The sequence below is a fragment of the Schistocerca serialis genome, chromosome 1 (assembly GCF_023864345.2).
Source record: "Schistocerca serialis cubense isolate TAMUIC-IGC-003099 chromosome 1, iqSchSeri2.2, whole genome shotgun sequence".
NCBI lineage: Eukaryota > Metazoa > Arthropoda > Insecta > Orthoptera > Acrididae > Schistocerca > Schistocerca serialis.
Genome location: NC_064638.1, coordinates 75,935,633 through 75,947,795, shown reverse-complemented (window position 1 = coordinate 75,947,795; position 12,163 = coordinate 75,935,633). Strand labels below are relative to the sequence as shown.

At 35.8% G+C, this 12,163-nt stretch overlaps 1 protein-coding gene across 1 annotated transcript in view; it reads right to left on the bottom strand.

The window, feature by feature from the left end:
* Window positions 1–6,821: 6,821 nt before the first annotated feature.
* LOC126461887 (4-hydroxyphenylpyruvate dioxygenase) overlaps window positions 6,822–12,163 on the bottom strand; it is a 142,619-nt gene continuing 137,277 nt past the window's right edge. The window contains exons 11-13 of the mRNA XM_050096031.1: window positions 11,939–12,061; window positions 7,257–7,373; window positions 6,822–7,175 (exon numbers count right to left, since the gene is read on the bottom strand). Of these exons, the coding sequence (XP_049951988.1) occupies window positions 7,101–7,175; window positions 7,257–7,373; window positions 11,939–12,061 (315 nt within the window). The 3' untranslated portion in view covers window positions 6,822–7,100. The remainder of the gene's footprint in view (window positions 7,176–7,256; window positions 7,374–11,938; window positions 12,062–12,163) is intronic.

The following is a 12,163-nucleotide window of genomic DNA, read 5'->3' as shown; positions in this document are numbered from 1 at the left end:
GTCTGTATGCTTCTTCACGGTACACTCTGCTGTCCGCCACCTCTACTCTGCTGACAGTCTTTTCTCTGTGGCTATCTGTGGCTCAGCATCTACACTATATGGTGTGTGGCAACTATCCTTTTCCTAATGCTGTTACATTCTATCCTGGATTTTTCATTGTTTAAAGTTGTATTTGTTGTATGTTATTACTTGCTGTACATCTTTATAACAAAAAACACTGCACTTGCCATATAAATAACAGATAATTTGAATCACTGAATCTAGGTATTCAGATAGTTTGTTGAAACAATGGCTAATGAGCTGTGTTTTTAATATGTTTTTGAACTAGTAGGAATTCCCAGTTTCTTGCTTTATCTTAGATGAAAGCTTGTTGAATACATTTTGAACCCAGGAGGAGGAGACAAAGTCTACATGAAAATTATTTTTCTGTCTTGTATTGTAACTGTGTACATCAAAGTTTAGTTCAGTTATGAGCAACCTGTGATGATTAATGGGCCTGATTCACATAGTTACTTAAGCTCACAGACCACCTCTTCACATTACAGGACATCCACATACTTAGTGCATGAAGACAAAGCTACAGTATCCATGACATTAATACAATTTATGTAGTAATGCACTGATGTCAATGGCAACCTTTTCATGACAATCCATGCCATCAAGCTAAGCCTAAAAAAACTCTTTTTTGAGAGTACATTTATTTTAAGTGCACCCCATCTTCAGATGTTTACATTTATTTACACATCATGAACACTGTTTCTTCACTCACAACATTTTATAGTTGCTGTCTTAAAAACTTCTGTTGTAAAATTATGGTTGTTGGTGGAATGGAAGGCTGTGTAGTGCTGGGGTGGGAGCAGGGAAGGGGATGGGTGGCTGATGAACAGGGATTAATGAAGCTTGAGGTCAGGGGGGGGTTATGAGAACATAGGATATCTTACAGGAAGAGTTTCCACTTGCCAAATTCAAAATAGCTGTTGTTGGTAGGAAAGATCCAGATGATGCAGGATGTGAAGCAGTCATTGAAGTGAAGAATGTTGTGTTGGGCAGCATACTCAGCAACTGGGTGGTCCAGCTGTCTTTTGGTCACAGTTTGTCAGTGGTTATTCATGCAGTCAGACGGCGTTTTGGTTGTCATGCCCACATCATAGAAGACAGCACAGTGATTGCAGCTTAGCTTGTAGATCACATGACTTCTTTCACAGGGAGCTCTGCATTTGATGCAGTGGGTGATGCTTGTGGCCAGACTAGAGTGAACTACTTATTGTATAGTACAACCAGTTTTTGAATACCATCCTCACAGAAATCTGCCACCTGATTAGACAACAACAGTATAAAGCACAGTCCTCAATACTTGAAGAAACTCATCACATAACATTGAAATCATAAAGTGTCTGTTTGTTCTCACTTTTTCATCAACTTTCTGCACCAAGTCATTAGTAGTGTCTGAATGACTTCCTCTTCAGTCCCCATTATGCACACTTGTACAGCCATCTTTAAAGGCTCTCACCCATTTCTGTAACATCCACTCACTCATAATGTTTTTTCATGGATTTTGCTGATCTGACAATAAACTTCAGCTGCTTTCACACATTTATCACTAAGAAAGTGAATCACAGTGTGTATTCCACAGTTGGCAGGGTTCTCAGTCAGAGGCGGCATTTCAAATACTCACAAACAAATGTGAACATGCCAAATATTGCTGGGAATTGTGTAGAAAAGTGGATTAGAATACAGGCTTTCATGTAAAAATAAAGTTGCTGTGGGAAGACTGCTTTTTTATTTTGGTTTCAAAACAGTACTTACTTAAAAAATGTGCCTTGTATCTGTTGGTGGTGCATCCAGTGTCTGCACAAGTGAATCAAATGCATCTGTATTTGGTTCTTTATTACTGGGTGTAATGTTTGATGCCACTGTGAGGAAGTGGTCAGTGAATTTGGTGCCAAGTCATTTGGAAGGAGCACCATTTCTGCCAGATCTATTTTCTGGGGTCTCCATTTTTTTGGATTACTGGTTTTGTTTAGCATTTTTCTGCATAGTTTTTGCTTTATTCTTATTATTGAGTGTAGTACATGAGTGGTGCCTTTCTTAATGACAGAGTGGAGGATTCAAAATACTGGTGTAATGAAGCTGTAAATCTTTGCTTCTTGTTCTCCAGATTATGTAGAGCTCTCCTGCCTAGTACAAGTTAGTGTAATCCACAGAGTTATCCATTCCTTATCCTTGCCTCTGTTCAATTTTGTCCTTAATTGATTCATAGAAAAACAAGACTTCTACTTGATTATATTGATATTTAAAAAAAAAAAAAAAAAAAAAAAAAAACACCTACCTGCACATCTGCACATCTTATATCATGGTGGCAGTATCACGATATGCGTGCCAACAGACCAGAGATCACAGCAATTCAATCTATTAAGCTGCACCGCCAAACTGACTGAGGACAGCACCAGCAGCTGGGTCAGCACAATGAGACTCATGCACATTACAATCAGCGTGTGCATGCTGAACTATTTCTTACTTTCACAGAAACTTACTGGAGCCAATCACACATGAGGTATCACTCCATGATACAATTATTTAGGCTTACACTCCAGATCCAGAAGCCATTTCCAGTGCAGCAAGCAGCACTGGGACACATGATGTACCCAGTTGAGCCTACTGTCAATATGAACCCCTAGGGATTTAGTGAAGTACACCTGTTCTAGTACATGGTTGTCATGTGCAATGACTATGTTTTCTGGTTTTTTATTTTTAGTGTGGAACTGAATAAAATTAGTTTTTTTCATATTAAGTGAAAGAGAATTATTTGTAAACCAATGTAATTTCTGTGAGTATGTAATTAACATCAGGGTCTAGCCCAGTAGTGGATGTACTATCTACCACAATTCTTGTATCATTAGCAAACAATGTGAATTCACATTTTTTACTAATGGACAGGGGTAGAACATTAAGATATATTAAAAACAGCAAGGGTCCAAGGAGAGGTTCCTGGGGAGCCCCATGCTATTTTGCCCCACTCAGAAGCCATTGTATTAAGAGATCTATTGTTGCATCTATGTAGGACCACTTTTTATTTGCTGTCTTTGAGATGTCAGTAATACATACCTGAAAATGCTGCTCCACACAATAATTTTGTACATTTATTGTACTAAAGGACAGATTTCTTTTCACATAAATAGCTACCCCACCTCTGCTCGTACGCTTTCTACAATATGAGGTTGAAAATACTTAGTTTGGAATATTGAGCATTTAAATGCCAACAGTGAAATGGTACTCTGTTAGGCAGAGAAAATGACCACAATTTGCACCTCTTGGTTCATCAATATTTATTATAAGTTGATCTGACTTTCAAAACAGGCTATGGATAGTTTGATTGAAAATTGTGAGCTTATTATTAATGACACAGTTAGTAGAGGTGCTGCCATTGTTGGGACTGAGATTTATTTTCTTTGACATACCTGTATGACAGCAGTAATTTTCTGCTGGGGAGGTGAAGCTGTTGTGCTGGTAACACTGATGTTTATTAGAATGGATTGTATTATGTACATACTGATTGGGAACTTCCCATTCTCCGATGATACCATAAAAAATCTCCACTTAGAGTTGAAGACTTTCGTGTCTCAGGCACGTACAATGAGGAATAGCTGCTGTCACTACAGAGCTCCTTTGCGCTGGTACTCTAGATCCTGTTGGAGTTGATATTGCTGTTGCTGTTAGTGTGACCGTTCGTCCTTCTTGAATGCTGCTGCTGCTGATGATGATGATACTTGTGTCACTCTTCTTCTGATCAGCTGTCCACTAATTGTTTCTGCTGGACAGGATGCTTTTTCACATGGTGGTGATCCTGCTGCTGCTGGTTGTTCTGTTCCTGCTGTTGAAGCAGTCAGGTCCTCTACTGTTACTGGTGGATGTTGGCGGCCTGAAGCTTATAATGACAGTTTCTGTGCTGATGCTTGTTGTTGTTCTGCAGCTGTTTCTGATAATGAAAGCAGCTCTGCTGCTGCCACTGATAATGGTGGTTTTACTGTTTCAGGTGACTTGTTTTAGTGGAATAGGTACTGGAATTCCTTGCTGTACAGACGACTTGTTGATGTATTTAATTATTTTGGCACTTATAATTTTTTTTCTTCTAGCTTTCATGTGGGGACTATGTCTAGTAAAGTGTTCATTGTTACCAATGTTTATCTCTATAAATGTCACACTCAGGAAACCTCTACTGATTTTCTCAAATATTCTGTTTGCTGTGACAATTTCAATGTTTATACATGAGTTTTCCATCAGATTGTGTCTCCACGAAATACTGACAATGTAGAAATGTACTTGAGGCATTTTTTTGATTGTTTTCCTCAGGATTCTCATTGCTTGCCAAGTTTTGTTGTGCGAAACATCATTTGTGCCTCTAATTATGATGCATTTGTTTCCAATTGTCAAAATGTTTCTACAGATTTTTAGAAATTCACTTAGTGGTGTACCAGGCTTGATAATACCCGTTACATTAAGGTCTTGGTGGTTATTTCTTCATATTCCAATCTGTACTCCAGTATTATTAAACACAATAAATACACGTCCTTAGCAAGAGTGGGTTGCGTATACGGAGGAAACAATGACCATTGAAATTAAGTTTTTATGTACAGAAACAAGTTGCAAATTGGTATGCTTTATTGCCTGATTTTTTGCTTTCATTTAACAACCAACTACTGTACTTTAAATGTAAATTCCAGTGTTTTTGATGGTGCTGTTGATAAAGAGCGAAACCAGTCAATAAAACATACTAAGTATGACTTGTGGCTGTCTTGAAAAACTTAAATACACACCCTTTCTAGAGGTACAAATTGCTACTGAACTAATAAACATTCAACCCAATATCCACACCAGCTGAGGGATCCCAGCATCAACCTTCAATGTTACTGCCAGCAGACTGAACTGCAACCAAGGCCAACCAGTTCACTGGCATCGATTTGCTGTCTGTACTCCCTAAGCAAATCATTGACAATGATGCAGATGGCTGTCGTTTGTGGCCTTTATTGGCCTAGTGTGGACATGTCTTTACAACAGAGCCAGTTGCATTACTGTGTGACATATACTTTGTGTACGATAAAACATTTTATGGTACGTCTGATGCATATTTGTGTAATATTTCCATTGGGATGGGACATAACATGTCTTTCATTTTCTTTTGAATTGTTGGAGATTCACAATTTCTCACATTAATGCTAGGTAGGAGCTTGTGGAATATCTTTACACCCAGTGCCTAACACCACTCTGAATCCTAGACAAGAAGGTAAAATCTACACAAAAATAATTTTTGTTTCATGCATTGTGATTGTGTATATCACAGTTCAGCTAATGGTTAGTATTGCAAGCAACAAAAAGTACCAAGGGAAAAATTCTCTGGGAAGTAAGTGCAAGACTTGCCTGATCTGTAAAAAGTCCTTTATAAATTGTGCAGGTGTCTACTTTACACAATATTCTTATTGCTTGCTTCTGCTGATTAAACACTTTATTTACTTCTGCCCAGAAGATAAGTCCATAAGGCAACAGGAAATCAAAATATGCTAAGTAAGCCAATTCTCATATCTCTGCATTAACACAAAGAGATATACTTATAAGAACAATCATGCTGAACCAGGGTTCTTCATTAGTTTATGTGTATGTTGATTCCATTTTAGCTTGTCACCCCACTAGACTTCAAGGAATTTTACAAAGAGTGTCTCATTTCATTACACCATGAGTGTCTACTCTTTATAACAAAAACTGGTGACTATTGAATACTGCAAAAGTCCCCAGGGTTAAAAAAAAAAAAAATAAAATAAAATAAAAAAAAATAAAAAAAAAAAGACCAAAGAGAGGGATGCTTTGGAAAAAGAATCAACTTTCATCAGGAGAATGCACCTATCCACAAAGGTGCTTTGTTAATGATAAACTAAGGGATTTGAAGTGTGAATTGCTGGAACATTTACCCTTTTAATTAGATGTGACACCTTCTGACTTTCACTTCTTCGCATATCTAAAAGAACGTGTGTCTCAAAAAAGAATGTGTGTCTCAAAAAATGTTGTGCCCATTGATATTAAGGGAATAATAGACCCTTAAGAATCTGACTTTAGTGACATATTTTATTCACTGGAGAAAGTTCTGGGTCTGAGCAATTTGATATACCCAAACAAGTAGCCTTGCAGTCAGTTTCCATGTGCTACTTCTTCACCGAAAGGCTCCTAGATCTGGACACATTGTACCAGCGACATTCACGTGACATCTAGCTGTCAGAATATAGTAGTTCTTTTTATCTTTTGTGTATTATTCAGTAGTTTCTTCTAGGATTCCTCTTGATGTTTCTCAAGAGTATCCATGACAAAGCGAGGCAACTCATTGGTTAAAATTCTAGAGTTGTATTTGTGATGAATGTGGCTCAAACCATCACCCTGAAATTGCAATTAAAGTTTCCTGTTGTGTCTCTAAATAACACAGCTAATTTCTTCTTCACTCCCAGATCAAATGTGTTGGTGCTCAAACCCTGACCACCCCACTGCTGATGAGATGTTCTGACAACATATTGCCACATTTTCAATTTTGCAGTAAAAAGAAGCACATGCAAACTCGTATAAAACACTACATCTCCTGAAAAATCTCAAAAGCTAGTGAAACTTGCTTATATGTATGTATATATGCACACCACACATGATTCAGCTGCAAGTGAGTAGTTGCCATTTCTGATTTTTTTGTTTGTTTCCACCCTGGAATTTCCATGATAACTACACAATTCTAAGACACTCAGTCACCATTAGAAGGAAAGATTTTACATCATAACAGAAAAAACAATAAATAAATGTATAAATTAAAAATCTTTATTTAATAAATCTACCAGTATTACAAAAGATTTATCATTTCACTTTGAAGTATAGTGTTTAAAGATACTTTAGTATGTGGTATATACATTACATTGTGAGGGACAATGTAGGCTGTAATCAATTTTTTTCTCTACAGGTAACTCCTGTCTCTCCAGAAAATGAAATCTAAATACAAATCATGAACATGAACACTGCATCAGTGTAATATGTGCACTAGTTGTCCACATTATGAACCTGCATATGCTATCACAACATCAGAGATTTCCTCTTTCAGCTTGTTCTATTTCAATGGCTTCAAATAGGGCCTTAAAATTGCCTGCACCAAATCCCTGAAAATATGTATGACATATTTAATAAATAAAAAAAACCTAAAATAAATATATTATGTGGCACATATTAGTTGAACTTACATTATGATTATGTCTCTGAATCACTTCAAGAAACAGAGTTGGTCGATCTTGCATATTCTTGGTAAATATTTGCAACAGGTAACCATTTTCATCATAGTCAATTAAAATTTTGAGCTCCTGAAATTAAACAAGTTATGATTTTTCACTGACTGTCATAGAGCATAAGCTCATAACACTGTATCCAAAATTATTTCCTCAGTTATATTGAAGGAAAATTCCACCTAGGAAATTAATATGTTATGGGGTAAAATTGCTGACCTATATTCATATTTAACAGGGAGAATGTGTAGTACTGCCAACAGACATACGTAAAAGTAAAAGTGATACACTTCCTAGCTTTTGGAACTAATAGTTCAGAGAGACTATTACACGTCCCATTTCATCTTTGCCTACCCTTGTTCTCACTACAGGTGAGTGCCTCTCATCCTGGGATCTGAGTGACCTGCCCTTCCTTTTAAACTTTGCCAACCTATTGCACACTCATCTCTGAGGCAGGAAGCTAGGTGTGTCACTTTTTCTTTTATATCTGTCTGTACACATATTTCACATCCTGAATGTAAATAGTGACCAACAATTATCTCTCATAATTTATAATATTATTTCCTCAGATTTTTTTGACCCTGGTGAATACCTAAGAGTAATGTAAGAACTAAGTTGTCTATTCAGATTTTTCACTGCAGGTTTAATTTATTATCTCTCTGAGTTATAATTCACTAGATCTTTCATCTTCTGGTTTACATATTTGTACTTCTGAATGTTTTATTTATAGTGTGGTTTTGATGATTACTAACACTGAATTATCAAGTGTTTGGGAGAATATCAACTGAAAACACAAATAATCTGGAAACTTCTAGTAGTTGTCCCAGGTGTTGTTGTGGTCATCAGTCTGAAGACTGCTACTCTATCCTGTGGTAGCCTATTTGCCTTTGAATAACTACTGCAACCTACATCCTTCTGAATCTGTTTACTGCATTCATCTCTTGGTCTTCCTCTATGATATTTACTCCCCACACTTTCCTCCAATACTAAGTTGGTGGTCCCTTTAAGTCTCAAAATATGTCCTATCAACCAATCCCTTTCTTCGGTCAAGTTGTGCCACAAATTCCTTGTTTCCCCAATTCTGTTCACTGTCTCCTCATTGGTTACATGTTCTAGCCATCCAATCTTCAGCATTATTCTGTAGCACCATATTTCAAAAGCTTCTAGTTTATTTTTGTCTAAACTGTTTATCATCCATGTTTCACTTCCTCACATGGCAGATGGCACACTCCAGACAAATATCTTCAGACAAGGCTTCCTAACACTTGAATCTATATTTGATGTTAATGAATTTCTCTTCTAAAATGCTTTTCTTGCCATTGCTATTCTGCATTTTATATCCTTTCTACTTCATTCATCATTAGTTATTTTGCTACCCAAATAGCAAAACTGATCTGCTGTTTTAAGTGTCTCATTTCCTAATGTAATTCCCTAGGCATCACCTGATTCAATTTGACTACATTCCATTATCCTTGATTTGCTTTTGTTGATGTTCATATTATATCTTCCTTTCAAGACACTGTCCATTCCATTCAACTGCTCTTCCAAGTTCTTTGCTGTCTCTGACATAATTACAATGTCATAAGCAAACCTTATGCTACAAAATTATGGAAAATAACTAGCTGATTTTAAACTTAGGTTAATATTACATTAGCCCAGAAAGAGATACAGATGAAGAGAGCTTGGGTGCAAAATTTGCCTGAAACCATTTAAAAGATTTATGAAAGAAATGTGAAAACTTCTTTCCTTCTCATCCCGTCTGGTAAGTCACCCTGACCCAGGTTTCTGGGCAACTTTTCTGAACTCTACCCCTTTCCTAAACCTCACATGTCCCTTTCTTTCACCCATCCTCCTCCTCCTTCAACCCTTTTGCCAGAAGAAGGAGCCACTGCCTCCAAAAGCTAGCAAATTGAAATACCTTGTTTGTATGTGTGTTCTCCAACCACTACTTGGTGAATAGATTTTTTGTCTATCCAATTACTTATATTTTCAAAAGGTGATTACTTTCAAAATTGTTAAAAGGTTTCCAGAAATCATAACATTCAATAGTGATACAAATCTGATACTAATAGCCAAGGCACCATCTAAATGGGTTTTTAATTGGTTAACATCAAACACTTTGAACTTTAATCTTATTACTGACACTATCGCCCTATCTGTGGACTGTTGGCCGACATTTCTATACATAAATATTTCAGACTCCATGAACTCAGAGACACTTTCTAATTAACTAACCATAACCATTCCTGATATTGTCAGTGCATCAGATTTGAAAGAATTGTACATTATGTTTATCTGAAAGAATACTAAAATTTTGAAGGTAGGAAAGAAATTGAAAGACATATGTTCAGCAATTGTTCAACGTATCCCTCCAAGAGAGCATTTATGAGGACTAAAGCAAGGGCTTGAGTACCATACTCCCATATAGAGCAAATGAGGCTCAAGAATAATCACAGAAACTTAAGAGAAAAGACCAAATAAATGTTATAACACATTATAGGGTGCCAACAAGATATTCTACTTAAAAACTTCCACAATTTTGTTTACACTCACTTTAACATCCATTAAAGATGAGTATATGAACTTGTTTTAACATGCTTTTAGTGTATTAACTATGTATTATGTATATATGAAGCTTCACAGTTTCATAGTGTAATCTGGATGTTTAATTATAACATTCACAGTCATGTGGACATAAATGTTATTTGAGAGTGCCTGGTAAAATCTGTAGTGGATATATACTTATGACAGTGACGTACATTTCAAAGGTGCCTATATAATATGTTAAGAAAATAACTCGGACATTTTGCATTTCTTATTTGAGATATTCAGATTAAGAAATGTCTAAATAATCTGGAATAACACATTGTGGGTGTGAAATAAAGAGTGGTATTTAACTGTAAACCAGCTATATGCCTGTAAACCACAAACATGCAGCTTTCAAATTGTTTATTTTAGACATTTAATAAGAATAATTTACATCATAAAGAATGAACCCTTCAAGATATTCACTTCTTTTAGCACTGGCAATAATTTGTTACTGTGAAAAATGTCAAATTACACCATGGTTTCAAGTCCACGTTAAACAGAATTTGTTTATGTTGATGGTCAGAATCCTTATGAGGGCCACCTTTTAAGTTTTTACAAAAATGGTGAAAGAAACACATTTTTTGGTACAAATCATTTGATTGGTTCTCAGATTTTAGCCCATAAAATTTACTTTTGTACACATTTTCTCCATTTTGAGTTTGGTATTTAAAAAGAGGGTTTGAAAAGTTACTTGTTATGACTAAAAGTGCTGCCCTTATAAGGGGACAACAAGTAGTACTCCAGTGATAAATTGGGTAAACGCAGACTGAGACATTCATTTGTTTTCCTCCATCTAACAATCAATTGGCATCCTGTGTGACAGCTGGTGTTGTCATGATGAAGAATGATGTGATATTTTCAGTTATTTTTCCTGATTTCATAGCTAACTTAAGGCAAACAAACTCTTGTCTATTAATTGTTGTTGGTCCTCTAAACCAATGATCATTACATATCCAGTGTAACTAAAGAAACAAGTAATCATTTTCTTCGTAGCACTTCACAAACAAACCACTTTCACTGATTTTGGTTCACCTTGAAACATGCATAAAGTTGATTACTACTTTTTTTGCAGCTTTTATGAATATGTCCAAGTTTCATCATGCATTGTGATGCTGTACATGGAATTAGCATTTCCTGATGCCAGTTTACATGAGCTCATTGTGTATTTCAATCAGATTGTGTGGAATCCATCAGAAACAGATCTTTTTCACAGATAAATGTACACACAGTCTTTCTGGTGTCTAAGGATGCCTCTAACTTATGGTAAACTACATGCACATCCTCATGAGTTGTTGAAGAGCAATAATCGTTTTTTAGAAGAACAAGTGGTTTTGGCTGCCCTTCACAAAATTCAGCACCTATGGCAGAATGACCATGACAAAATTCTGTAAAGTAAATTTAAACAGTCTGTCCTGAAGGTGATTAATTACCAGAAGATTAACAAAGTGATTTGTAGAATTGTTGTCAAGCTTGGGCCTTATGAAAATCATAAAAAATAATCCAACAAAACCTTTCATGTTGATTTTCCTTTTTGTCACAATACCATTCTTGTTGCGGTCACTGTAAATAAACTACTTGATCAATTTATGAGTTGTTGTTGCTTTAACAATAACAACTGATAAATTTTAAAACAGAAGTGGTTGTTTATAACAAATTGAAAATGGGCCTTCATATTTTCAGTTTGTTGTAGAGCTTCTAAATTTTGCAATACCTTTCTAGAAACGTTTGCCCTGTATGTACAATACTGATTCACATGACAGTAACAAATTTTCAATGTTAGAGGTTGCTTACTGGCTAGCTATCAAATTAAAATGCTGATAAACTGGTTGTGCATTCTGCCATTGACAATTCATTGAGAAGTTTTTGTGAGGACTACTAGTAGCTGAATTCATCTGTAATTGTAGGTTACAAATGTTTTTAGAGGAGAGTAGTAATACTGCATGAGTCAGACTCTTAGGATGCCTTCTTATTTATATACATCAGGAGGGTATAATTACACTCTGCATGCACTCATGTGGTCAAATACTTATAAAATTTTTGCTGTGAGATAATACCTGCAAAGTCTCAAGATCTTCCATGATATTTACATTATCATTCTCCAGTCTTTCTTTCAACATTTTATAATAACTATCTGGAACTGATAGGAACTCCATCCCTCTTTGTTTTAAATTTGTTATCTGTAAAAAAAGAAATAAAAACCATAAAAATGAATTCTATACTAAGAGACAACAACTAACACAAATAAAATTTAAATTCATTATTTAAAACTCAGTGTAGTG